This window comes from Xiphias gladius, chromosome 2, assembly GCF_016859285.1.
Source record: "Xiphias gladius isolate SHS-SW01 ecotype Sanya breed wild chromosome 2, ASM1685928v1, whole genome shotgun sequence".
In the NCBI taxonomy this organism is placed as follows: domain Eukaryota; kingdom Metazoa; phylum Chordata; class Actinopteri; order Istiophoriformes; family Xiphiidae; genus Xiphias; species Xiphias gladius.
Window position 1 is genome coordinate 10,915,802 of NC_053401.1, and position 26,433 is coordinate 10,942,234.

The 26,433-nt window shown below is 40.1% G+C and overlaps 1 protein-coding gene across 3 annotated transcripts; it reads right to left on the reverse strand.

Annotated features, from left to right (window-relative positions):
* Positions 1 to 251: 251 nt before the first annotated feature.
* Positions 252 to 25,606, reverse strand: waslb (WASP like actin nucleation promoting factor b). 3 transcript variants are annotated; one of them, XM_040147012.1, is made up of 12 exons: positions 25,168 to 25,606; positions 17,688 to 17,822; positions 17,352 to 17,438; positions 16,326 to 16,422; positions 14,335 to 14,358; positions 10,467 to 10,650; positions 10,058 to 10,100; positions 8,024 to 8,177; positions 7,607 to 7,624; positions 6,124 to 6,668; positions 5,917 to 6,025; positions 252 to 3,337 (listed from the first exon to the last, which is right to left on the reverse strand). In XM_040147012.1, the coding sequence occupies exons 1-12, from the start codon at positions 25,270 to 25,272 to the stop codon at positions 3,276 to 3,278; spliced, it is 1,563 nt and encodes a 520-aa protein (XP_040002946.1). In that variant the 5' UTR covers positions 25,273 to 25,606; the 3' UTR covers positions 252 to 3,275. The 3 variants fall into 3 exon arrangements, with proteins under 3 accessions (XP_040002946.1, XP_040002963.1, XP_040002955.1); XM_040147029.1 differs by lacking the exon at positions 14,335 to 14,358; XM_040147021.1 differs by lacking the exon at positions 7,607 to 7,624.
* Between the last annotated feature and the right edge of the window lie 827 nt (positions 25,607 to 26,433).

The following is a 26,433-nucleotide window of genomic DNA, read 5'->3' on the forward strand; positions in this document are numbered from 1 at the left end:
TTCATTTCTACCTGGCTCAGTGGGTGAAATGGTAGCAGTAAAGGGTGTGATAATCCTCTGCTCAGCTGTTACCAGATCTATCCAACTCCCTGTCTCGCTGCCTATTGCAGGTGATGAGGTAGGCCTGTATTTATCACTCCCTACACACACACAAAACACACACACACACACACACACACACACACACACACACACACACAGAAATAGATGCAAATTATCAAATTACATGCTTGACAGAGATGATTGTGCTCTCTTACACGCAAGTGCAACAATGTCTGTGTGAATAAAGCATCATGTTCTTTTGTCAGCTAAGATCAAATCCATGATGCCTCAATAATTAATACACTGTAAATGCTAATCATCTAATCAAGTTAGACAGGAAAAGGTAACACTTCTAAACCCTAAGCACAAAAATGTCAGCTGTCTCAATGTAAAAGAAGCCCAAATACCAAAGTATTTAAATATCAACCTTTTATTGGAGTGTACAATGTAGAGTTCTTTATTTGTCCAGCCTGCTTGATAAGGCTCGGCGTCCATGACATCGTATTAACCGAGTTACCTACAGAAGCTAACATCAGCGAAAACATGGCTAGGTTTTTTTCCCCAAGAAGCATCTCGATATTTGACAGAAGAGGTCAGTTCTCACATCAAACAAGTGGTAATTTGTCCCTCAAAGACAGAATGTAAAGAGGACACCAACATTCCTCTTTTCGCTCATGGGAAAACAGAGAAAAAAAAACACTACAAAAAAGGAGTTGAGAGACATTTCAACATATAATTCCGTCATTTTTCTTTTCTGGATATTTGTCACATTGTAGGTAAAGTTTCAGTTATTGGCTCTTCAACAACCCGAAAAATATCTTAGCAGTATGAGCATGCTGCTTGTTAGCATGTTCTTTTTTTTCCCCATGTATAATTTTCAGGCCTAGCTGCAGAGTGCTACGCAGCTCATTTTCTTGACGAAAATGGTAGTGTTGTTACAAAATGTTCTTGAGGATATTTGAAGGACTACTCTGTTAATTAACGTCACATTAAAAACCATGACCTACTGTAGTGCTAATTTAATACCAATGCTTCTGGGAAACAAAGCCTCGGATTAACAGGTTCTAGAATAGACACAAACCATTAGTCTGGTTGAACGACTGACCGAAATTTAGTATCTGCACAACTTTAGATGAACCAAAGAGCACACGAAGCAGCGAAACATAGAGACTACTGTAGCGCTAACATGGCTGCCATGCCTCTGTTGCCCTTCGATGCGGAGATTTAAAGCAACTCTACACAACTTTTGAAAGAAGAAATAATACATTATTCCTCGTACATATGAAAAGTTGAATTCATTAGCAATAAAACTCACCCTTGTTTATTTCTATTCACTCAGAGGTGTTGCTGCTACAGCCTTTCTTGGTCTGGTATGACCAGTTAGCATATGCTGGATAATGTTTGGAAACTCTAAATAGATGTTGCTTTATGACAGACAGTATTCATACCTCTCCATGTTTGCTACAGTTACAGCAGATTTTAGCATTTAGCACTTTCCCATTGTCACGTGTGGCCTCAGAAGCTGCTGTTTCACAAAAGTTACACACTCTTACTTTAAAGAGAGACGCAAATCTACTCTGGTTGGTTAGCAAGCAATGTGAAAGTCTCCACATTAGGCCATAATGTAAAGAGCTGCTGAAATAGCATCTACAAATGTTACTTTCTCTAACTTTTAGCCCATTTTGAGCCTGGCTGGATGGGTTTAACACACCGGGCCAATTTGTAGTCCCAGAGCAGTTGTCAATCATGATTTTTTAAAATCCTTTCTTGTGACTGATGAAACAATCTAGCATTATCGGTAGTATCCTCTGTGGGAAATCCACCTATAAACAAAGCACATTATTTATGTGAATAAAACACGTTGACATCTTATTATTTGGTCTTTGCAGGGAATAACTGACCACTGTCTGAGTTTTTATATAAGCGCTTCTTATGTTACACCTCATGATGTAATAGTTAGTCAAGACAATATTGATACTTGTTTGAATAATGCCATTAATCTAATGTTAACTGTGTCAGCACTTAGTGTCGAGAACAGGGAGAACACTACTTTAGTCCTGCTGTTTCTGTACAGTAACTTAGCATATGGACCCATTATAAGCATCAGGTATGTAAAACTAAAATGTCTTTATTCCTCAAGCTTTACGTGGTGAATGACCAGATTCCAACCAACAGGCATTTATTGATACTCTGCTTGCTACTGTAAAAAAAAAAAAAAAAAAATTCCACTCTATCTGTAGTGTGACAGTGACAAAAAAAAGAACTAAAATTCACAACAGATAGCCAGCCATAACACTGTGGGCTACCTCCATGTGTTTACCGTATGTGGTATGGTGCGTTAACGGTTAAAGATGTTTAATGTCCAAGTGTATTGTGCCTCAGTATTTAAAGCATATGTATGTTCCATAATGATACAGACCTGAAACTGTCCTGTATTGATGCAGCGAGTCTCCTCTTTCAATCTGTGCAAAAATATAACAAGACTCAAACTCTGGAGCAAATTTACAGTCGACAGCAAATGAAGCTAAATATTCCAAAAAAGAGCATATTCTTTTTTTTCTTCTTTGTTTTAAGAAAATATGAGTGCTAAACTAGGATTGTTTGAATAAGTAAAAATAAACTACAGAGCAATAGGGTATGAAAATAGTTCAATTTTTTTTTCCTCCTGAAGAACAATGATGACATGATTGATGAAGGATATCTCGCAATTTGTTTTGTAAGCCCTCCCTTCAATCCATGACCAAAAGAAAAAAAGAAGACGAAGAAAAAAAAAGGACAACTTGATGTAAAATTGCACGTTAATCTGGAGATTGTGTGATGGGATGCTGGGTGACAGATGGAGGTGATAAACGTCAAAGAGTTGGGAACATGGGAGTCGGGAAAAGAGATACAGAAAGATGGAAAAAAGCAGAACATAGTTAAAATGACCGATGAGACATTACTATCAAGAGACAGAGATGGAGGCAACAGGAACACAGACAGACATGTTGAAGATAAAGAAATAACAACCTAAAATATGAGAATGACAAAACATTTACAGATTAAATGAGGTATTGCACAGATTAATAAAAAAGCATAAAGGCAACAAAAATATACAGCAAATTGATAGAACATTTACATTTATAATTTTGAAATTAAAGATATCCTTTTAGAAAGACAAGAACAATTTTTAGTGTCATAATCATCCAGGGGTTGGGAAGGGGAGAAAAAAAAAAGAAAGAAAAAAAAAATTGCTAGTCGTCCCATTCATCATCATCCTCAAAGTCCTCATCATCTTCATCGTCATCGTCCTCATCTGTGGAAGAAAAGATGATGTTCATATGAAGTCAACGGAAACAGCTGAAAATCATGCTCTTACAGGCTATTAAATAATAAAATACACTGAATGATTTCTAAAAGGATTATTCAAACAAATTCATGTGTTTCTGTGTGTGGTAGCAATGACTTCATAAATGTCCTCTCGTCTACATTTTTGTGTGTTGAGAGAGTCAACCTTCACTTTGTACCCTCCCTGAATATATTTTAAGAACTACTTTCAAGCAGGGAAGAAACATTTCCTCCAATGAGAGGCTTGAAACGGAAAAAAAGAATCACAAGGTTGTTTGAGACTGATGAGGAAGTGGTGAAAGTCTAATTTATATTTTGGTAACAAAGTGCCATCTGACACATCCAGAAAATGACGCTCAGTCTAGTTTTAATGTCAAGCCGTGAATACACAAAATCCTCCTGAAGCTGCCTTTAAGTCACTAATTAGAACCCTACTTCACTTTTCATAATATTTGACTGTTTCTAATGCTGAAGGTGAAAGGAAAAGCAATCACTATGGATTAATCCTCTTAACTAAATTTTGTTTTATATATCATGTTTAGTTGAATGAGTGTGAATGCAATCTACAGGTAGGAAAAATTTTCTTAGTTATGTGTTTAAAGGTCATTAATGACATCTAGCTATTGTTTTGTGGAGGTTGAATAAGTAAATGTAAATGTAAGGTAAAGTAAAAGTTCCATGATAAGTGTTGGTTCACTAATTACGTTGGTTACATTATAGTAAATTGAATATTTTGGCGTTTGGGGCTGTTGGTTGGACAAAACAAGACATTTAATAATGTCACCTTGTGGTCTAGGACATTGAGACGGGCATCAGTTACTTAAGAAAATAACTGGCACACTAACTGATACAGAAAATAATTTTTAGTTGCAGACCCTACACAGTATGTAAAGTTTCCTGTGGATTTCAACCGAACATGACAAATTGGATTGATATTCACTGTAGTTGGAATTACACCTCAAAACAAACAATACTATACATTCCTGGTTGAAATCATTGACACCCCTGAATTTTAAGAACAGAATATAAAATATCTTCAGAACTAAATGCAAATTTTGTATAATCAAAGTATTTTAATAAAATGTCGAAGGTAACTGAACAAAAGAAAATTAAAAAACAAAACTTGTATAATAGTGAAATAATACTGACACCAAATATATCACAGACACAATTACTGGCACCCTTTACTAAGATTTGTTCGCAGAACCTTTGGCAACAATAACAGCCTCTAAATGTTTCTTGTAAGCATCTAGAAGAGTCTTGCATCTGTCTGCTGGTATTTTCTGCCACTCTTCCATTGCTGTGTGTTCAACCTCTTTTAAGTTTGCAGGAGTCCTTTTTGCAATGGCAGAGTTCAGTTTGCGTCAAAAGTTTTCAATGGGATTTAAGGTCAGGACTCATTGCTAGCCAGTTTAAAACAGTCCATCTTTTCCTTTTCAACCATTCTTTGGTGCTGCTGGATGTCTGCTTTGTGTTGTTGTCCTGCTGAGTGACCTTAAACCTTCACCTCAAACCTAGTTTTCTGACACTGGGAAACACATTTTGCTCTAAAATACCTTGGATTCTTCTGATTCCATCATTAATTTGATACATTCAGTGCCTCCAGTACCAGAGGCAGCAAAGCAGCCCCACAGCACGATGGAACCTCCACCATGTTTTACTGTAGGTAGGGTGTTCTTTTCCTTATAGCTTCATTTTGTCGCCTATAAAAAAAAAACTATATACTGCATTTCCAAAGAGCTTTACTTTGGTTTCATCTGTCCATGGAACATTATCCAAGAAGGACTATGGCTCATCTATGAAAGTTCTTGCAGACATGAGTTTTGCCTTTTTGTGCCTTTCTTTCAATAGTGGTGACCTCATTGGCCTTTACCCATGGAGCCCTACTTGGTTAAGCATGTGGGGTGTAAGGTACGGGCTGAAACCACCACTCCAGATCAGCCTGGAGCTCTTTAGACATCTTCCGTGGTGTTTTTGCACAATCCACATCATCCTTTGCAGACTTTTCTCATCAAGTTTCTTCATAGCACCATGACTGTGAAACTTCTTGATAACATTTAGGAACTGCTGAAACAGGGATTTCAAGTCTGGCGATTGCTTTGTAGCCTTTGGAATTATGTTTTTTAATAATAGCGTTTCTGATGCCCTCAGACAGCTCTCGTCTTCTTCGTTATGAAAAAGAAACTGGAAACAATCAGTCCATTTTTATGCAGTAAAACTATCATTCATTGGTTAATTCAGGTCATGTGAACACTGAAAAATAAGCACGGGTGGGTCTTATTTGTTTTTTATTTTATGCTTGAGGAACAAGCATACATTTTATGTGTGTATTTTTTATTTTACTATATGAAGCATATTTTTTGTTATTGTTCAGTAATTTTAGACATTTTATTAAATATTCTGATAATACAAACTTGGTTAATTTGATGTTATTACTGAAGATATTCTGAACTCTGTATTTAAAGTTCAGGGGTGCCAATAATTTCAACCAGGACTGTACAGTGTGCTAGCTGAATAGATGGTGGATGAGTCTGTTTTTGTACATACCTGAAGAGTGAATAGCCTTGCTCCTTTTCTGCATCACTTCCATCAGGGCCCCTACGATGCCTGCTGAGGGGGCCGGGGTTGAAGGAGCCGAATCATTATTTTCATCTCTCTGTAAAAACAGCAACATCAGCCACAATTAAAGCATTGGATTCAGATTAACTTATAGTTGGTTGAGAGGTGAGTTGTGTGTGATGAATGAATACTGACCGGTTTAAGTTGGACTCCTTGCCGGATTTGGTCCAGAAGTGCGTCTCTGCCGGTGCTAGACACTGGCCTCTCTTTTTGCTCCACCTTCTTCAGCTGGGTGCCTTCTCTGATCTGACTCAGCAATGCCGACTTGTTCCCGGGTGAGTGCAGACTGCTGTCCCCTCCGTTAGCCTCCGTGGACAGCGGAGGAGCAGGGGGTGGAGGGCCGGGAGGTGGGGGAGGAGGAGGGGGAGGAGGCGGCGCTCCGGTACTGGATGGAGTTGAGGATGAGGGGGGAGGAGGCGGCGGGGGAGGCGCCACAGGAATTGAGGCATGAGCTGGTGGAGGGGGAGGCGGGAGAAAGCCTCGGCTTGGAGGGGGAGGCGGTGGGGCAGAAATGCCTGGCCGAGATGGAGGGGGAGGTGGGGGTGCAGAGATGGGAGCTCTGGAAGGGGGAGGAGGCGGTGGGGCACCTCGCCCCCGGGCAGGAGGGGGCGGAGGGGGGGCTGAGCTGTGGTGTGGGGGTGGGGGAGGCGGGCCACCTCTGGATGGAGGGGGTGGAGGAGCTGAGGAGAGAGAGAGAGAGAAAAAAAAAAAAGAACAAACATTTAAAGTTAGAATAGAAACTAATCATCATCACTATGCATCATTCAGAGCTCAGACTGCAGCCTGGAAGAACATCCAGCTGCTATTTATTTACATTTCATCTAAAAATTACTTTCATGAAAAGACACCTGGAAGATGTGGATGGTCACAAAGGATTTCACGGCATATCTGTCCAAAATGCTTGTCAGTTTCCCAATTCCTGCTTATATCAAGCCATGCAGTTATAAAATTAAGCCACAGGGGGCAGCCTTGTCCCATGTAACTAGCGTTAACTTGTTAAGGAAAAGTGTAAATATATTTGTCAACAACCCTTTTTTTAAATAACAAAAGTGAGACATTAATAAATTGAAATTGGACCTTAAAACTAATTCCAAATTTGTAAGAACCAAATTTGTAACCAGGGCTTCGTGTTGAAACATGCTTTTTGATTTTTTTTCTTCTTCTTTTTGAGTTGTTGATTCTAGTAGAGTTTTGACCTGGTTCATGTGTGTCTGACTGCTGGTTAAAAAGGCGTCAGTTCACATGCAAAGTGTTTACAGTCCAGCGAACCACAAGTAAGAGTTCAGCGGCTAAGCCTTGTGTAAGGCTAAGACAGAAGTTGCATGGCAAACAATAATCATTGCATGGCAAAAATTTCATGAATATGTCTAAAATACTAAGCAGCATGGTATAAGAACACCGCATTTTTGATGCCTCTAGTTGTAGTCATAAAGCCCGGAGTCAGGTAGTAAAAGCACGTCAAACTCAAGTTCAAACAAGTGTAAAACAGCAAACATTGAACTGACTTAAGAAACTGCAAAAGCCTCACACACTATAACTGAATTCTTAGGTCATATTACAGTCCAACTCTACATGCACAATCATGAGCTGTCACAGCAGGTCATGCATAGAAACCTACCACTCCACCTTGGCGGACCTGGGGATAAAATCACCACACTAGTTAGATTGTCTTAAATTGACAATCAACTCATTAAAACACATGGCGAGTGTCCTGCAAAACATGTGCATAGATCACATTTAACAAAAACAGTCTCTCTGAACATTTTCTACATCATGGTACCAAAACTCTCCACTGAAGCCAGCACAGTAACGTTTACTGTTAAGTGGCACCAGGGGACCTTCCCTTTAAAGTCACCTACAGCTACATCTCTCCTTCATGAATCAAAGTAAATTTATCAGAGGATAACCTTTTTTTTTCCACAGAGCAATATCTAATAAATCCCCAAAATTCTCTTTAACTACTGTATCAGTAAACATTTTTTTTTTTTTTTAGGGCAGACAACAATCTGTATTCCCAACTGCATGTCTGCCTTACCTTGTCTCCGTAGCTCATTTTTAACAGCTTCTACGCCTCCTTTCTTTTCAATGAAGTCGTAGATGACCTTAGAGGTCTCCTTGTCCTTCAGCTGAGCCTCGGAGATGCCACACATATCAAACAGGTTCTTTAGCTCTGGGTCCAAGTTATTCAACTGAAGAAAAAACAGATTAAGACATGGCATTAGGTAAATGCATGGAGGAAAACTGCTAAAGATGGCTGCACTGTAAGTATGGGATACCATCGTGATGATAAAAATATCAACCTTTAAAATGTAACTGCCATGATTAACTAATTGGGTTATGTATCGTGGCAGACACTAATAATAATGTATTATGAAATGCAAATGAATGGTCTGCCAGCTGATAATGGGTAAATTAAGAAGCTATAATTTATAGTCAGGGACACATTGAAAGATACTGACTTAAACTGTATATATTACCAAATGTTTTCCATGGCTGTTGATACTGATGCATTCCTCACCAGGCAGTATTCCTTGTTAGTGACTTGGGCTTATTGTATTCAACCACGAGACTGTAGTTCAAATGGGCAGCATCTTCTTTCACTGATACTGTATCATCGTAAGCTCCTTGAATTGAAACAGTATCAGCCTCCTCACCACATCGACTAAGACATACTGGCTACAAACAGTCGCTTTCCTGCAGCTCTCATGTGTGAGCACACATATGGTACATAATTGCATGCCCTATATGTTTTAGATCCGTGATTTGATTTTACTGGTTTTAATCTGCATTTATGAGCTTTGCAGCCCAGTAACACATTAAGTGACTGACATGTTAAGAGTTGAGGTTGCTTCAGCCAGGATCAGAGTGGGATGTTTGGAAAAGCAGTTTGAGTCTGGCTCTTAGAAATATGATCAGCCCTATCAGCGATTTCATTCAGGAGCAGAATGTTCCTTATTTTTAATGGTACATGTTGCTTTGTGGAGACGCTTTCAGCTAACCCTCTAAAAAACAGCTTAAAATGTGAGCAGAATATTAGCAATGATGCTGCCACCTGGTGGTGTGGGGTAACACTACCACCCTGGAAAAAGATGCTTCTCAGTAACCTGGATTTAAATACAAGTTAGAACAGGCCTGGCCACTTCCCCCTTCAACTGTTTCTGGTTTTCATATTATGTTTTGTTGCCAGTACAGATGATAAAAAGATGAACTAAAGAAACGTAATACACTCCTTTCTTACCTGTGTCCATGTTTCTTGATTGTAGACTAGTTTTTAGTTTACCTGTGTGATGGTGCAACACTGTCACTAAGTATATGGTGTTGCAGTTAACGCCCTTAGCAGCTAAAGTGATCCTGATGTTCAGACTTTTTAATGTTGCTCTTTTTTCTTCCCATCATGAGAGCTATTTGAACCCAAATTGGCGTTTGATTATCTCATTAAAAGTGAGACCTATTTGAAGTGCTTTACTTTTACTGTAGATAATGTACTTTTTACTTTATCTACAGTAAAACACTTCAAATGGGTATCTATGACATAAGGATAGAAAGGAGACAAACTTAGCTGCTATGAATATAAAATATATCCCTTGCTCATTTATGAATCCACTCATTTGTGCACCAGCTTTAAGCCTGAGGATTTGAGAGGTGAGCAAGCTTTGTTTGACTGACGTCACCCATTCAAATCAATGTAAGTCCTTGAAAGCACTGACTTATGTAACTAAATCATTTGAATTTCATCTTTTCCATTTATAGACAGACTACGTCCTCTGACCTGCATGATCTCATACTCGGCATCCAGAATAATTACTAGTGATGGTTTTTGGGAATGAGTCCATGGATTATGCAGATGCAGGTTGATTCTCTTCCCTCCAAAATCTCCTTGTGTAACACTCCTGATGACTTGGCCACGCAGCTCGGCTTAATATTTTGGGGCTGGTATTAAATTTTAAAAAATCTGACTGAGAAACAGATGAGCTTATGGGCCAAATTTTTTCACATACTCCAACAGACAAAGACGCACACACACAAGCAAGTGCACGCACTGACATTAGGTTATGTGAATTCTGCTTACATCAAAGCCTGTGTTTGGATCCCATCCTACGTGCCCAATGTGCCTGTGAGAAAAGCAAAACAAGAGAGAATGTGAGAGCATGTAAAATTTAAAAATTAGAAAATATAGTGCATTTCAGATACATACAGATCAAAGTCAATTAGCTGTTTACTGCAAACACTAGGAAAACCCATATAGCCCACTGATAACCTACAGTATCTAACAAATACTATGAAAGCAAAGCACAGATTTTTCTGCATTATTAATCTTTCACATATTTGATAGGATGGAATTCTGAGTAAAGACATCCTGGATTAATACCTCCCCCAGATTCACCAGTACTTATGAGGACAAGAGGGATATAGGGACGAGTCAACATCAGGGCCAGTATGTCATAACAGAACCATGTCTACCATGAACTCAAACTCACTGGAAGTTGCTCGGTGTGCCAATGTCTGCCTTGGTCAACCTCTTCCTTTTCCCTTTGCCCTTTTTCTCCCTCTTGGGAAAGGAGGAGTGCACAATGTTGTTCACCTGAGAGTGGTTATGGTAACGCTGAACACTGTTGATCTCCGGGTTTTTGATGTCTACGGTGGCCATGGGCAACGTAGGACCTGGAAAAGTGACGGAGACAGTGCTGCAGTTACAGTTTATATAACACCGCACAGGCAATGCATAGAGAATGGTGGTTTTATTAGAATAGACACAAAAATGGGTTGTGGGGTTTTCCACCACATCTCAATGAGTATTTTTAAACACTGAATACACAAACCTTTATATTAAAAGGGCAACAAATTATAAAAGGGTTGTGTAATTGTGAAAACACTTAAGTGTTAAGTGAGTAACAAGTCATAAACACGGAAAATGACCCTGGCACCATATGAAAATGCAAGCATGTGGATTTTCAGGGCCAGCAATGTCCTTTCAATTATGTAATCCATTATTTAATGGCTATTACAGACTTTGTCTGGCTCAAAGGGAACTGGGAATTTTATTTGGGTTTAAGGGCATGAAAGTGGCTCAGGCTATGTGGGATTATAGTGTCATCTCATTACTGCCACTCAGGGTATCTGAACATAATGGCTGGTTGACACTGAAAGCTGATACTGGACAAAACGTTATAACAAAAGACTGACAACGTGTCCGAGACATAGAGGATTGTAAATCTGTAGGAAAACTTGCTCTGTCAGTTTGGTGACCTACTATCCTTTACAAATGACGATCACGCTGTACTGTGCACGTCAGATCGTGCATATCTGAAACAATCATCCACACTGTCAGCTATGTAAATGCATATTCTTTTATTTATTTAACCTTTTTTTCCCCAACCAGGCCTGGCCATTATTGGCAGAAATAACAATGAATTAACAAACTAACAATATATATAAGACAACAAAAAATGCCACAAGATCTCTGAGGGATGAACATACTAAACATTTCATCTTAACTGTAATAATGGAACCATAACCGCACATGGTAACGTCAACTGCAAACAACCAATCACAATGAGCCAATACTAACAGCAACTACACAATATGCATGAAGCCAAACAACATGGGATTCACATCAACAATGAGAGGCCAGCACACTGCAAAATGTCCACCAACAGTACAGTCAGTACTGGTCAGTATATCAGATTCTGTTACTGCACCTAGCCTCAGTGCTATTTATCTCCGGTTTGTAGATTTGTACCATGTATTTGCCACATTTTTCATATGTTGCTCTTTAAAAGGAACTGCCTCACCATCTAAAACAGAATATATTCAGTGTAGCTTCATTACAACAATTCCCACCCAGTGCCTAGGCTGTATCACATACCTTTAACACTCTCATTACAGGGACTTTTGGGAGTTTTGCTGGGTGAAGGCGAGGCTGACCGACTGCGTCGCCTTCTCACCCTGTCCCAAATACACCTACTCTCCTCTCTTGCTGTGCAGGTGGTCATATGGACATCAAGAAGCATTTTGCCGACCAAATTTCGAGCTCGCTCTTCGTGGCAAATTGAGAGTCGGGCAGTCGGGTCGGAGAGAGATGGGTACAGTTCGTCCTGAGGGAGAACCAGGCAGTGTAGGGAAGACAGGCAGCTACCTGGGCCCAAACCTCCACCTCCTACTGCTGTTCCTCCTCCACCGCCCTCACAATTAAGTTCTTCAGAGGGAGCAGACAGGAAGGTGGTGCAGAACATCATTGTAACTGATGGCTGGGCATGAGCAATATGGTGAGAACGAGGAAAATTTTGGTTCAAACAAAATGATGTGAACGTAGAGTGTCTTCTTCTGACAATAGATAGATCTACTGTCCTCTGTCTCAAACAGAAATATAGCAGGAATTCTGAAGGATGTAACACACTGAATAAGGTTCAATCCCAACAGGGAAAGACTGCTTCCAAAAAAACAACTTCCTCTCAAACCTGACTTTGCAAGCAGGTAAAAAGTGAAATCCACTTGTCTTCTTTCAGAAATGATTCCAGTCTTCTTAGGTAAAAGGTTTTTTCTCTGCTGAAACCTTAAAACAAGGATGATTCCCAAGGTTTCCAAAACACCAGCAAAGAATATGAGCCACCTTGTGATGGATTTGCCATTGCAAGGGAAAAGAGCCAGCCAACACTTAGCCAGCCAACAGCCAAAGTTTACTCTTCTTCTTACATTCCTTCCATTACTACAACAGTGCTCTGATATATATCTTGTTTTCCCAGTCTCCGTTTCTTTGCTGTATCTGTGCGTCTGGGCTCTGCATATTTTGTATCTATTTTGCAATCATTTTCTATTCCCCTGGCTTTCCATTTCAGCATGGTGGCACTGTTAGATTATCGTGCTTGGATTGGCTCACTGTGATCATTTCTCCACCCACCTTCACTGCCATCTCCTCCCATTCCCGGCAAAACACACAAATGGATCTAATCCCAGCAAATTATTCTGGATTTAGTGTTGGATTTTACGTAACCATTAAAACCCATCCATGGCATAATCCCACATTAATCTCAAGGGGTTCCTAAAACATGATGAATCTGCGGGGTGAGAGAAGGGGTGAGAAAAGCAGAGCAATAAAAACAGACAAGAGAAAGAGGGGGAAATTAAGGCAGATTAAATCGAGAGTACAGGGCAAATGGGGACAAAAGATGACATGGAGAACTGGAAAGGGTGTGGGAGAAAAGGGAAAAACAGAAGGAAAGAAAGACAGGAGTTGATCAAACAGTGACACGGTTGAGACAGATGGGGATGGAGAGAAGATATTCCCCTGCAAGGATAAGTTTGACTTCCTTTGGAACTTAACCAATTCAGCGATGCACTTATACAGAAATTCAAACCATGCATGACAAATCCAAAATAGAAACTTGTATAAACATTTATGCATGACAGCATGATTGGGCACAGATACATGGAATATGTTGCTTTTAGGTAACTTTTGTCCTTTTAATTCTCCCCTCTAATCGGTGATCTTAAAAAAGCTACAAATACCAAGGGAAAATCAAAATTGCGAATCCCTTGCTGTAAAGGAAGTCAACTATCAGCTCAAAATAGTTTAGGGACATCAGGTATGACCACATATGGCATCTGACCATGTCACCCAAAGCTAAACATCCCCAGGCCCAATACTGTTAAGCTGCTCTGAATATGAGTATTAGCTAAATGCTTAAATGCGTCACCATGTGTAGTTAAGACCTCTGCATGGACACACAAACACAAACACACAAACACACAAACACACAAACACACAAACAAACACAAACACACAAGCACACACACACACACACACACACACACACACGCACATTAATAAGCCAGCTAGGTCAACCAGTTTTGGACCAATATGCTGCCTGTTGGTCCAAAACTGGTTCATCTCCTGCTCCTACTTCTCAAACTAGGCTGTGTGTTTTGTGCCGTATGTCCAAAAAAAACAAAACAAATGTGCCATCTCTTTAGTCCCCCGACCATACTGAATGGCAGGAGGCCATGAAGGGCATGTAACTCACAGATAAAGACTCCACTATAGGGCACTGTAATACTATGTTATACTGTATGTAATCACATTGTAATGATATTATGATCGTGTGCTTTCTTTTCCTTTGAAATGCTATGTATGCTGCATAGTTCCAACAATAATAGGGAAAGAAAATACAGTCTTGAGTTGTTGCCAAGTGACACAAAAATCTGAATGATCCCGAAACTCCACCCATCTGACATACCAAACAGACTGACACAAATGTTTCCCATTATCATTAGAAACACATCTGATGCTGCTTTGACACTTCTCTGTTAATCTCTGAAGTTATGGTCAATAAATAGTGGAAAACATACCATTTGGAGGGTCGCGCCTCTTCTCTGTGAACACACAGACAAAATGAAACCATTACAATCTTGTGCTAAGTATTGGGTTGGGTTAGTGCAAAGCGAATGTGCGCAGATGTACAAAGAGAGTTTATTGGTTTTAAGAGCAGGGCTCGGCGGGATTGGAAAGTTATTTGGAAAAATTGCCAAGCAAAGTGTTCTGTTAGTGTGTTTAGGGGATGTAAATCATACATTTCCTTTCACTCACACACAAACGACAGCTAATATTATCTCCATATATAAATTCAATGGTGCAAAACACTCCAGTGTCTAAAAGGACAATACATCTCTCTTTTTCTCATATAGTTCTATAAATGATATAAAGACTTAATACATTAATAACATTGACAGACAACCGCACTCACACACACACACACACACACACACACACACAAACGCACACACAGGGACACACACAGACACACACAGACACAAACGTCAAAATACTGATGGCTTGAGTTTCCCATTGGCTGCATGTCAAACAGAACAAGCCTTGTAGTTAAGATTAGCGGCCCAATGCAGAAGGCTAAAGGGGAGGAGATGAAAAAGAACGATCCATTTGAAGGGTCAGGAAATGACCCACAGAGGAGGAAGAAGGAAGACGGACGGTCTTAATCAAGCAAGTGATGATAAAAGTTAGAGACTGAGTGCCAATAATAAGATTAAGAATGCATCTGTGTGGCTTTGCGTAAACAAAGTGTTTTCAATTGAAAGCAAACATTCACATCTCATTTACTTAGATGAAGAGATAAGACAGAGGCTATAATGCACAAAAACATCATAAATTTTCCATTAAGTTTTGCAGTTCCAAAGTCTAATTGTTGGTGCTGGATGAAAACCATTTAAATGTTAACAGCACAATTTTGATTTCAACAAAGATGCGTATCTTGAGTACTCCTCATTTCTTTTTAAATTTATATTAAAAAAACCTACTAGGGCGAAATGGTTATAATGTACTCTCACATAAATCACCATTTTCAGTTCATTACAAGCCAACTCCAGAAAATATTGTTCCCATGAGGGATGAAGTCGTTCTCCTAGCAAATCATTCATTCGCTCATTTTAACCTGAAACTGTAGGATCCCCCTTGGACCAGTTGGCATAATTTTTCAAACGTGTGAGTGCTGTGTTGTGATGTTTCACGTCCAGGTTTTGCTTAAAATCTGATCTGGTGGTGTCTGTTATTATAAACATAGTAAAGAACATTGATGCAGAGTCCCCGTCCCTGACTGTAGGGTGGGGTGAAGCACTGAAAATGGTTTCTATGCCAAATGCACAGTTAACAACTCTCTGAAAAGGTTTTCTTGCAGCAACACATTTGGGAGAATTTCGTTAAGATGCCTCTGAATCGATAACATATGGCTGTTTATGAGACATATGACATAGCAGGCCAGAATTGTGATCATATTAATTTATGCATGAGCCCCTGAATGGCTGAAGCTGAAGGAGGGTTTGCAGACTGACAGGTTTGAAACAGCTCTAAGAAGTGCGAAGAGATCGCAGCAGACCAGCAGAAGAAGAGCGAGTAGTAAACAGTAGGCAAAAAAAACCTAAACTATTTTCAATACATGACACTTTGCTAAAAGACTAATTTAAATAGACTTAAAAGTCAGGCCCAAAGTACATCTCACGTGCGAGCTGGAATACATCAATCCAGTGTCTCTAAATTAATTTTCTTCATGTATTGAAACTGTGATCTCTTTTGCCCAGTTCTGTGTGAATGAGCACTGTAAAAATGACAAGTTTAGAAATGAAGTTGATCTTGTGCTCACACCAGTCAGATAATTTCAAGCCAAAACCTCTTACTGCGCTTTTTAAAAATCACATAAACTTTAGTGACATGTTTGGACATGGATTGTTTTGAACACAAGATAAAAATGAACTAAACATGTCATTTTTTAAATCGTGTTAGGACTGTAGGTAGGTTTGTAGGCAAGTCGGCAGCAGCAGTAAGTTGGTACCGGTTTTCCTCTGTCTTTTCCCCATTAGATCTGTCACATGGCCGTGGAAACGCTTGGTCTCCTCCTCACTGGCAAAGTTCAGACCCACTTGGCATGTCTGTAAACACACGCGCGCGCGCGAACACACACGCACACACAGAAAAAACACAACAGAAATTTGTAAACATTCAATACAAACATGTGTTAAGTCAGTTTATTTCTTGTCAAGTATAAACAACTTACTTTACTATTTAATTTCCAAACCTATTACCAGTCAAGAGTCCCACCCTTGTCACCAGTCAGCAGTCCCACATACCTCATGGTCTGCTGGAGTCTGAGCCACTGTACCCACTAGCTAGGATGTTTTCTCCACAAATAAAGGTGCCATGTCACATGAAGCACTTTAGATTTGAAATAAATGTTCGTTTTTATGATGGTAACAGATGTCATCAATTTCTGGATTGAATTTCTGATGCAGAAAATAACTTGGTAGCAGACTAAAAGTTGCACATGTATGTTTTGTTGAGCAATATCTTGTCCACAAAATAACAATTTTTACTTTGCTTGCACAGTTAACATCGAGAACTGGTTCTGATTTCAAATCTCTTCCAAGAAATGATATTTTGTAAAAAAATGGGCTCTCCATTTCCACGGAATGTTTGCTGAGAGTAAAATTTGGACCTACTAGGCCCAGTATGCATGTATAGGCACAGGTATGTACTGTTTATAATATTGCAAACAGGAGCGCTTTGATCAAAGGAATAGAGTCGTATCTTGTGAAACAGGTTAAAAATTTGCTTTACACTACAAGTGACAGAATATATTTGCACTACAAGGATAGAGGAGTCTTTGGGAAAACTGGAAATGTCTTGAGGAAACCAGTGGCTTTTTACTCTGACTCAAATGAATCAATGAAAACAACATGATTGCATGAGAGGCAGAAACTGGGGCTGAGGCTTTCCATGAATAATGTAAATTAACAACAAATTAAAATAAAAAAACAATTAAAAACAAGAAACGGGAAAAGTAATAGAGAAGGAAACTCACATCTCCAGCAAATGTGATGAAGTAGGATTTGGGCAAGTAGACGCTGAAGTTGTTATACAGCTCCTGTTCAAACATCATCTTACCGTCCTGTGGAACACACATGGACAATGTTGAATAAAAGAATAAATGGCATTTTGCATTAGTTAGTACAACAGTATAGACCTTTAATGAACAGACATCCCACAGATTGTACTGTGTGGCTATAAAAACACAACTTCATTATGAATATCGAACAGTGGTACACAACCGTTAATATTCAATCATCTGGTCTCGTGCCAGTGTCAGCTACTATAGCGATAAATGTGCAGATTTGCCGTTTGCTGTGTATTCACTTACCCTGATGTCAAAGACCCTGATGTAGTAAGATCGTTGGGGATTGTCTTTGACCAGACAGGCCACCCCGCAGCATCTCTTGTTCCAGCTGGAGTTCCTATCTGCTGTGAACACCTGGACCACTGCTGAAGACAACGTCTGGAGGGAGAGGTGAAAGAGAGGGAGACTCATGCTTATCCTGTGCTGCTTAATGGACACTAGATATGCGCTGTGTTTTTTTGCAGACATGTAAATGCATCTCATGGGGGTTTTGAAGCTGCGCGCCACAGGAAGAGAACAACATAAAAATCTATATCATAGATAAACAGCTTGCTTCCTATAAAACTAATCAAACTGATTACAAATTACTGTGGGCTGGAGGTAATGAAGGCTTCAGTATTTCGGTGAACTGATTGATTTAATTAATTAAAGCCTATGTTCGCAAAAATCAAGATCTGTTAACCAAGTCTTGTGAAGAAGCTGCTTCAATTAACAGAGACATGTTATCACCTGGTCTGCGGGCTGAAAATGTATTTAGTAATTTCATAACTCAAAATTCAATGTCTTACAGAAACTGGAGTCATCATGCACCTAACAACATTCCTACCATGACGCATGGTAGCTGTAGCAACATGCCGTGTGCAGGCACTGTGAGATATAGTATGTAAGGGGTAGGAGGAAACACTGAGTGGAGATTAATAAAAGTACAGTTCTCTGGCACTGTTGGAACAGGATGTTGACACAGAGCAAATCGCTATATCTAAAGAGAAATAAGTTCAGAATAAAAACATTTAAATCCCTAACTTGTCAACACCTGTATCTATTAAAAAAAATCTGTAGAATGACTGAAAGATTCATATCGACCTAAATTCACAGGCAACTTTAAAAACACAGGTCTCATCATCAAATGCACTAAAACCAGCCTCCACAAAACTTTCATCAAAAGAATTTCCCACAAACATTTAATGAATGATAGCTGCAAGACAAACTGCATGTTTTTTTGGGGTTTTTTTTTTTGCTCCCAGTATCAACATCACAGTGTCTAACTGTGCTGACAGGAAACAAAAATGATTTAACAGAATAAATGTTATAATTTAAAAAAAAATTTTTTTTTAAAGTACAGACAACATTATGCAGGCATAAATCTTATTTTCCATTTTTGGATGGGCAGCAAGATATTATAATGACCACAATAACCACAGACTGAGTGACAGGGTGACAGTGACTCTAAGAGGGTCAAGTCGCTCTGCCCTGCAGTTGTCAGGAAGAAGTCCATCCACGCGCGCACACACATGCATACATACACTTACACACACACAATGTCTTAATGACTACACATGGTAAAATCAAGTATAAAGAGACATCTCAGCACTTGTCTTGTGTAGCATCTTCCATGCTGTGTACCAATATTTAAGGACATACCAAGTCAGTGGAAGTTATACAAAAACAGAAAAAGAACATAAGACTTAAATAAAGCCAAGTCACGTTTTGATCTACCCCCCATATCACCTTTAATTACATTACCAGTTTCATGAAGCTGTGGGGTTACAGGCAGAGAAAGGTAAAGGCTGTTGGTGTAAGACTAAACATACACGCTAAGAACACACCTGTAGTGCGTGCAGTGACACATCTATGATCATAAGACCAGATCAGACTCCCACAGGTTTTACAGGTTGCTTGAGGAGGTTTTTCACCCCGAGGGGTCCGGTTTCACAGTCTTTTACCGCACAGATGAAAGCAAGAGCATCAACAGGGGAAATGCCTGGTGACTTTTTATGCCTTTTCAACAATAGTTCCGGGAATTTTTGCATACTTCAGGACAACATACAGAGCTCTTTGGTGCTTATGTTTCTGCTTTCACACTTCTGTCTCTTTTTAGCTTGCTTGCTTTTCGACTGGCCATCAGACATCAGCTGCAGTAAAGTTGTTACAACACTAAGAGAAATCCCTGTCCCTGGTCGTAATATTGATACTAGCAACAACCAGTGTTTACAGTATGACTGAATAGTGAACACAACTTGTAGCAGTCTCTAGGCCTGTGTTTGATCAAAGGTCAGTACAATCAACTCTACTGTTCTAGTTCCTGGACCATCTGAAAGTACTACTTTGTAAGTACTTCTTGGTGATGGAATTATGACCAAGCAACCAAAACTGAAACTAGGTTCCTGCGGTCAAAATGCAGGTAAAGTTCCTGAGTTCCTGTAAAAGGTCTTAGAAAAAGTCCTTCAGATGAAATGGACTGCCTGTTTGTGTCCGATTCCTAAGAACTGACTCCCCTAGGGTCAATGCAAACACTGACACTATGCTTTCTTTGTAGGTCATTAGCGGTCTTGTTTTTAAGATATACAGTCACTGCTGCAGACTAAATGCAGGGAAAGCCAGAAAAAAAAAAAAAAAAAAAAAAAAGAGTGGCTATTGTACAATTTAAAGTTGGTTTACTTGCAAAGCTACTTTAAGCAAAAGCGGTGATTTATTCTGGTCTGACAGAGAAGGCTTCTAGGTAAAAGTTATGGCGATCATTAACTCTTCATCTACACTTCTACCTTCGAATACTCATTCCAAAACACTGTTGGGAGCTTCCACTGAGACAATCACACATCTCTTCACCAGAATGAAAAAGCCATGCTTTCTCACTGATTCAGCGCACCACAGCTCTTCATATAGGAATGTTAAGTTTAGCTCAATTGGTTAGACAGCTTCGGGGGCACGGCTGAAACCAAACGTGCACTTGCAAGGGAACCGTTACATCATAGTGATGGTTTATAAGTCAGTTTATTAAACTGCAACATGAATGATGCTGCAGAACATCTCGGTATACTCTCCCACAGCCTTAGCTGCATTTATCAACATAATGGTATTGATTTCAACTGTATAGCCCAGTTCCCGCAACATCATTACAGTATCAACAGACATTAAAAGTATGTCCTTAGAGAGGCATTTTCTCCTTCAGCACTGTATGTACGAAATATTTTTATTCATATTTATACAAATACTCAGTTTCTTGGCAGTTTGACAGCTCTTGATTTGTTTGGATTTAGATTAGAAATACCTAAGATCAAAAGAATAATATGAATTGTGCTTTATGATGGAATTTCTGGCATGCGGATGTGACAGTGTCCAGGCTCTGAGGCCCTGAGGTTTCATCTGCCCATGGAGCGCTGATTGTTCCTGACAGGGCCAAAGGCTGCAGGAAGTGGAGCTCTGTCTATGGCATCATCAAAACACGACAAAATAACTTTTTCATACACGCTCAGTTTCTGCATGTGTACTGATCCCAACTACAATGATACAGTCACCTGGCCAGGATACACACTGCACTGTCACAAACAAGACCACAGGAGCCATCTTAACAGTAGTTTAGATGGACAGAAAGAAGGAACTGCTATTAGCTGTTTGTGCAGATGACACACACACACACACACACACACACACAAAAAAAAAAGTTCACGCCGGTAGAAGAAATTTTTTTGTAATTTTTCAATATGTAATAATCATACACTTCAGTTATATTTAGGTATGATATTTCCAACTTTCCCAGAAAGTTTGTGTGTGTATATAAGGCACTTCCACCTTGTGTGAAGTTTTGAAAGGACAAAAAAATCATGTGTGACCAAAACATGACAAAAAAACTAAGATAAAAAAGCAGACATGAGAAAGAAAGAAACTTATGATCCAAATGAAAAAGAATGAATTTGCCCCATATTGAAGAAGAAAAAAATCATTCTGTGTAATAATGTTAAAACACCACTTTAGTTTCTGAAAGTGAATCATTAACTAAGTGTGGTAAGTGTGTCAAAATTCATAAAGTTGCATTAATTGATTCAAAAACATTAATAGTTAGATGTGAGACATACAGTGCAAAAAAAAAAAAAAAAAAAATTGAAATATATATTTAAGCGCAACATTTTGTGAGAGCAATAAAAATAATTAGGCCCATGTCCTTATTTTAATTTGAATGTCGGCCGAATGGTTGTCCATCAACCATTTGGTCAAGCCGTTCCATCCTGGCACAAATTACACACCATTACACTTCTATTCACAAGATCACCTGGACAGGAAGCTAATGAAAATTGGTGAGAAGATGGGAAGAAAAAGAAGACGAGATAAGTGAGTGATGCAGAAGTAGGAAAGAAGGGGGAAAAAGGGAGGTGTAAGAAAGATGGGAAATGATGTACAGTAACAAAAAAAACTGAAGGAAGAGAAGAAAAACATTCCTGAAGATGGACTTAAGGAACACAAGAAATGTGGATGACAGAAAAGGGGGGTAGGAACAGATGACATAAAAGAGGTAAGGTGAGATTAAAAAAAAAAAAAACTGTGAAAGGAGAGAAAATTAGAAATTGGGAGAAGTGGAGGAAAAGAGGAGTCATGTTCCACTTCTCCAGCACAAATCACCAGAGGAGGCCGACCACGGGACTTCCTGTAGGACAGGACTGCTGATCAGGCAGTCTGCACGCACGCGCACACACACGCGCGCGCAGATACACAGACACAGACACACACACACACACACACACACACACACACACACACACACACACAGTGTGAATTGGACCGCTTCCACCTTTTGCCCAGTCAGACAGCATTGCTGATGGTGAAAACAGGATAAGGAATACAAATGAGTGAAACCGATGAGTAAAGACCCCTGTCTATGTACCTGAATCTGTTTCTCTTTCTCCGTGCATATAAATGACGGCATGATTCTGCCATGCAAAATGCAGGGTGATATACTTGTGTGTAATTCCAAAGTTATGTGTATTTGATAACTTTTTTTTATTATGTGTACCCTTTTGCTCCAAAATGAAGCTACAAGCCACACTGGAAAGACAATGGAAGAATCTAATGCTTAAATGGTCACAGGAGTTGTTAAAATTCACAGCCACATATTATATAAAGTGGCAGCAATGGAATAATCATTTAATTTATTAATGATTTAAAGAGCGCTTTTACATTTTTAGAAGTGGTAAAATATTTTTGGGCACAGTCCAAGTCACAGGCAACAAAGGTAGCTTCTAAAAACAGTAAAAGGCAAGGAGAGCTCCACTTTCAAAGATTTAGTTAGTATAGAACAGGCCTTTCACAGCTAGAATAAATCAAGTCGAATTCAGTTGCACAGAGTCAGCTAAGGGCTCTGCATCTTAGAAAGACAACATTACAAAGAGACAAAGTAAAGGTGAATCCATGAATCTTCAATTTTCTGCATAATAAGTACATTATACAACACACAATCGCTCAGTCACCCACTAAATTGCTGATGGGCATTCTAATTAGATTGGTCAGGGAGACACACAATGTCTGTCTCTTCCGATCTCCCTCTCCCCCAGTATCTCTCACACACACACGGTCGGTCTCTCCCAGCCTCAGTCTGCGTGCAAAGTCACACAGGAGCGTAGGACTATGAGGAATGTTCCCGATTCTGCGTCTCTGTCACATGTTGAGTGACAATTCCCAGATAGTCAGAAGAACGTTGTCACTGGATTGTTAAATGGGTTACAGGGGTGTAGGAAGACATGCCTCAGAAACTTGTGTGTTCACATCAGAGGGGGGCGCAGCACATCCCACCATGTGACCACACACAGGACTGACATGCTGTGTCATGGGACAGGAAATGTGGCCTTTTCCAAAGCAAACATGCGTGGAACCACAGGTACCACACACAGAGAGCATGACTGGTTCACTGCAGTGAGGTGAGCTCTAATGACAAAGAGGAAGAACCATTTCTCTTTTTCACAAGCACACCACCTTTACTATACACAATTAAAGGAAACTACGATCGCTATGGGGAAATAACCTGAGAACAGGCCACATGAAAGTTTACCCTATAAATCAACAATGCAGATTTGTACACTTTTGTCTCATCTGCACTGACCCGTATCTACAGAACAAACTTTACTTTGTTAGAGCAAACACATAACACACCTTGACACAAATAACACATCTTGTCTGTAAAGGCAATCAGTATCAGGTGAAGACATGTCATTCTTTCCAGCTGATATCACTGTGTGACATTTGCAAGACAGGATGGGACAGCCACACACATACACACACACACACACACGCCCGCACACACCTTGTTGAGGAAATAGGCTGATTTAGCAACAATCCTTATTAATAGAAGTGCATTACTGCCTTACCGCATTCATAAAGTGAGACAAAGGGTTGCAATCATTCTGTGTCTGCTGGCTACCAGAGACTCAAAACAACACATTGGAGGCAAACACTTATGTCACAGTGCCCACCTGTGTATGCTTGTGCATGAGCATTAATATATTCAGTCTATATACTGTTTACTTCTCCGTCTAATGGACTGTTTCATTCGCAGTGTGAAACTACTAAATGCTGGTAATTACTTGGAAACACCCATTGGTCCGATGCCCCAGAGTCATTTAATATTAGTTTTTTTTCTGCAATGGTTTACAGAGCTGATGAATATTAAGATGTGTCTGCCAGTGGGGATATTTGACTAATAAGAAAAAAGGAAAAAAAACCAAAAACTGTCCTGTAAGACCATAAAGAGGGAAAAACCAAACAGTGATGAAGCACGAGGATCGGCTGTTGAGTGTACTGGTGTTGATGCAGCTGCAAACGCCTCACTTTCAAATGCCACCACGATCTGTTGGGTATGGAGCTGGCTACAGACATAGTGCACATGGAGGACAAGAAAATGAGTCAGCTGAATGCTAAACGTGTTGCGTAATACCGCACTATCTCACAATATTGAGTCGTGACATTGCCCTACTGATCTTGACTACACGCACACTGGTACAGCAGGCTGCTGCCACCGCTCTCCCGTCAGATTATGTGACTGGAAAAAGTCTTGCATTAGGAGGACTTCTAGCTAGTCAGCGCCGTCCCCAGCCAAGTCTGGTCGCCACATTCTTCTCGGTGGACACACTTCCCGTAAACAACCAAGGTTCGGCTTTGTTATGCAATGCCAGTGCAAAAAAAAAAAAATCATTGTTTTGCCCTGCTTTCCGCTGATGGATTTAACAGCCCCGACCACTAACTCCCCTCCCAGCACGGCTGGGCTCAGCGTGGTTAGGCTAGGTGACGGAGGAATGTCAGGATTTCCTGGGCGATTTCAGGTGTGTCAAGGTTTCAGTTAAAAAGGCGTACCAGCGGAGGCCTGGTTGACATGGCTGGAGTGAAACTTGCTGTAGCCCAATTGTCACCGTCCCAAACGGGACGATTAAAAAAAAAACGGTCGCTATCTCCCAGCCCTCCCTCGTCGCTTCGGCTGTCAAAACAAACCAACCCTCGTCGGTTAGAGGTCTCGGTGGTTCCTTGGGAAAACATACATGTTACCTCCGAAATCACAACATAAAACTGTAGGCCACGAACAAACAGTTACACCTCACAGCTAGCTTTATCTCCCGTCTCAGGACAGGAAACACAGTGCAAGTTAGCTGTATTAGCTTTTTATTTTTTTTTTTTTTTTGCCCTCTTAGCCACCTATCATACAACAATTCGATGAGGGGAGAAAAAAAAACAACAAAAAACTTACGATGCATTTCCTGCCAAGGTGGTTGAAAAGGCATTCATTTTCCTGCTGTGTCAGTAGTATCGAACCGACATTCGTTTGCCGCCGTTGCGGCGGATGTCCACTCATTATTGGGGATCAATGTATAAAGTATGCACCGACTCTAACTCGTTATACGAGATCCAAAAAGATACATAAACAATCCCTCGGTCATCCGTGGCCTTCCTCCGACCCCCTTACACCGGTTCGGTTTATCCCGGGGCTCTGCAAGACTGGGGTGCCAAAAAAATGTATGCCGTTCGGGAATGCCGTGCAATGTCCCGCACCCCTTTAAAATAAGGTCAAATTTGCAGCGACCGAGCGAAGTCGTAAAACGGCAAAAACTTTCCTGGGAAGTCCGGCCGCTAGAGAGCCCGGAGCCAGTTCCATCCAACATGGCAGTGTTAGGACGAGTCCACTATCTGGGAATGGGGTGCAAGCGTTTTCCCAACCGTGCCACACATAATCACCGAGAGAAAATCTCGGCACGGCAGACGGTGAGAGGTCTATATATAACCAAGTTTAATTTTAGAGTGTATTTTGTAAAAAAAAACAGATGGACGTTTTCTGCTTTACAAAGTTACAATTCTCAGCTCGCGCTCCACGGAGATGGTTTTGTCCTGTCCGCCCGTGGCTTTTATGACAGGAATGTGTGCGAGAGCAGAATGGGAGGAGATAAGAAATAAGGTGCAAGTCGCCACGATAATGTAATAATGCTCCTTGTGAGAGGAATTGAAATTAATGCAAAGCTAAGCCTACGCTTAAATCAGCACCCTGTAGCTGAATAGATGCTTTTAAAAGAACCACGGAAATTTTAATTAGCCTCCGATGATAGTAATGGGCTTTTTTTCTTCTTGAAGTCAGAGAGGTCAGGGCATGGTTCAGGCCCTACGATGTCCTAGATGATGAACATTTCCTGGACTGATTTGCCTCCCTGAACTGAAACGCCTCTGTGTCGATACAAAACTAATTTCCTTTATTGCAATAAACTATAAATGGACTATAAATAAAGTGCAGTAAAATTAAGACTGCTCCAGTTACTGTACACAGCTTCAGGGGTAAGGTTGCCACGTCTGACATATGCTTCAATGTGTACATATCTGTGTGTGTCACCAGAATCCTCACCAACTGATAATTCAAAATAAAACACTACTATTGTTCTCGATGTATGACACCTTGAGCATGGGCAGCATCAAAGGCTAGTACATATTTTACTGATGCGCCTAAGGGTGTTTGTAATGCCCTGCAACA

What these genes read in the sequence shown, in the direction of transcription:
- waslb (XM_040147012.1), bottom strand. Translation starts at nt 25,272, where the DNA reads ATGAGTGGACATCCGCCGCAACGGCGGCAAACGAATGTCGGTTCGATA. An exon ending in GGCACACCGAGCAACTTCCA is followed by an intron (nt 10,101 to 10,466) that starts GTGAGTTTGAGT and finishes CTTTTCTCACAG; the next exon opens with GCACATTGGGCACGTAGGAT. An exon ending in CAAGGCTATTCACTCTTCAG is followed by an intron (nt 3,338 to 5,916) that starts GTATGTACAAAA and finishes TTTCTTCCACAG; the next exon opens with ATGAGGACGATGACGATGAA.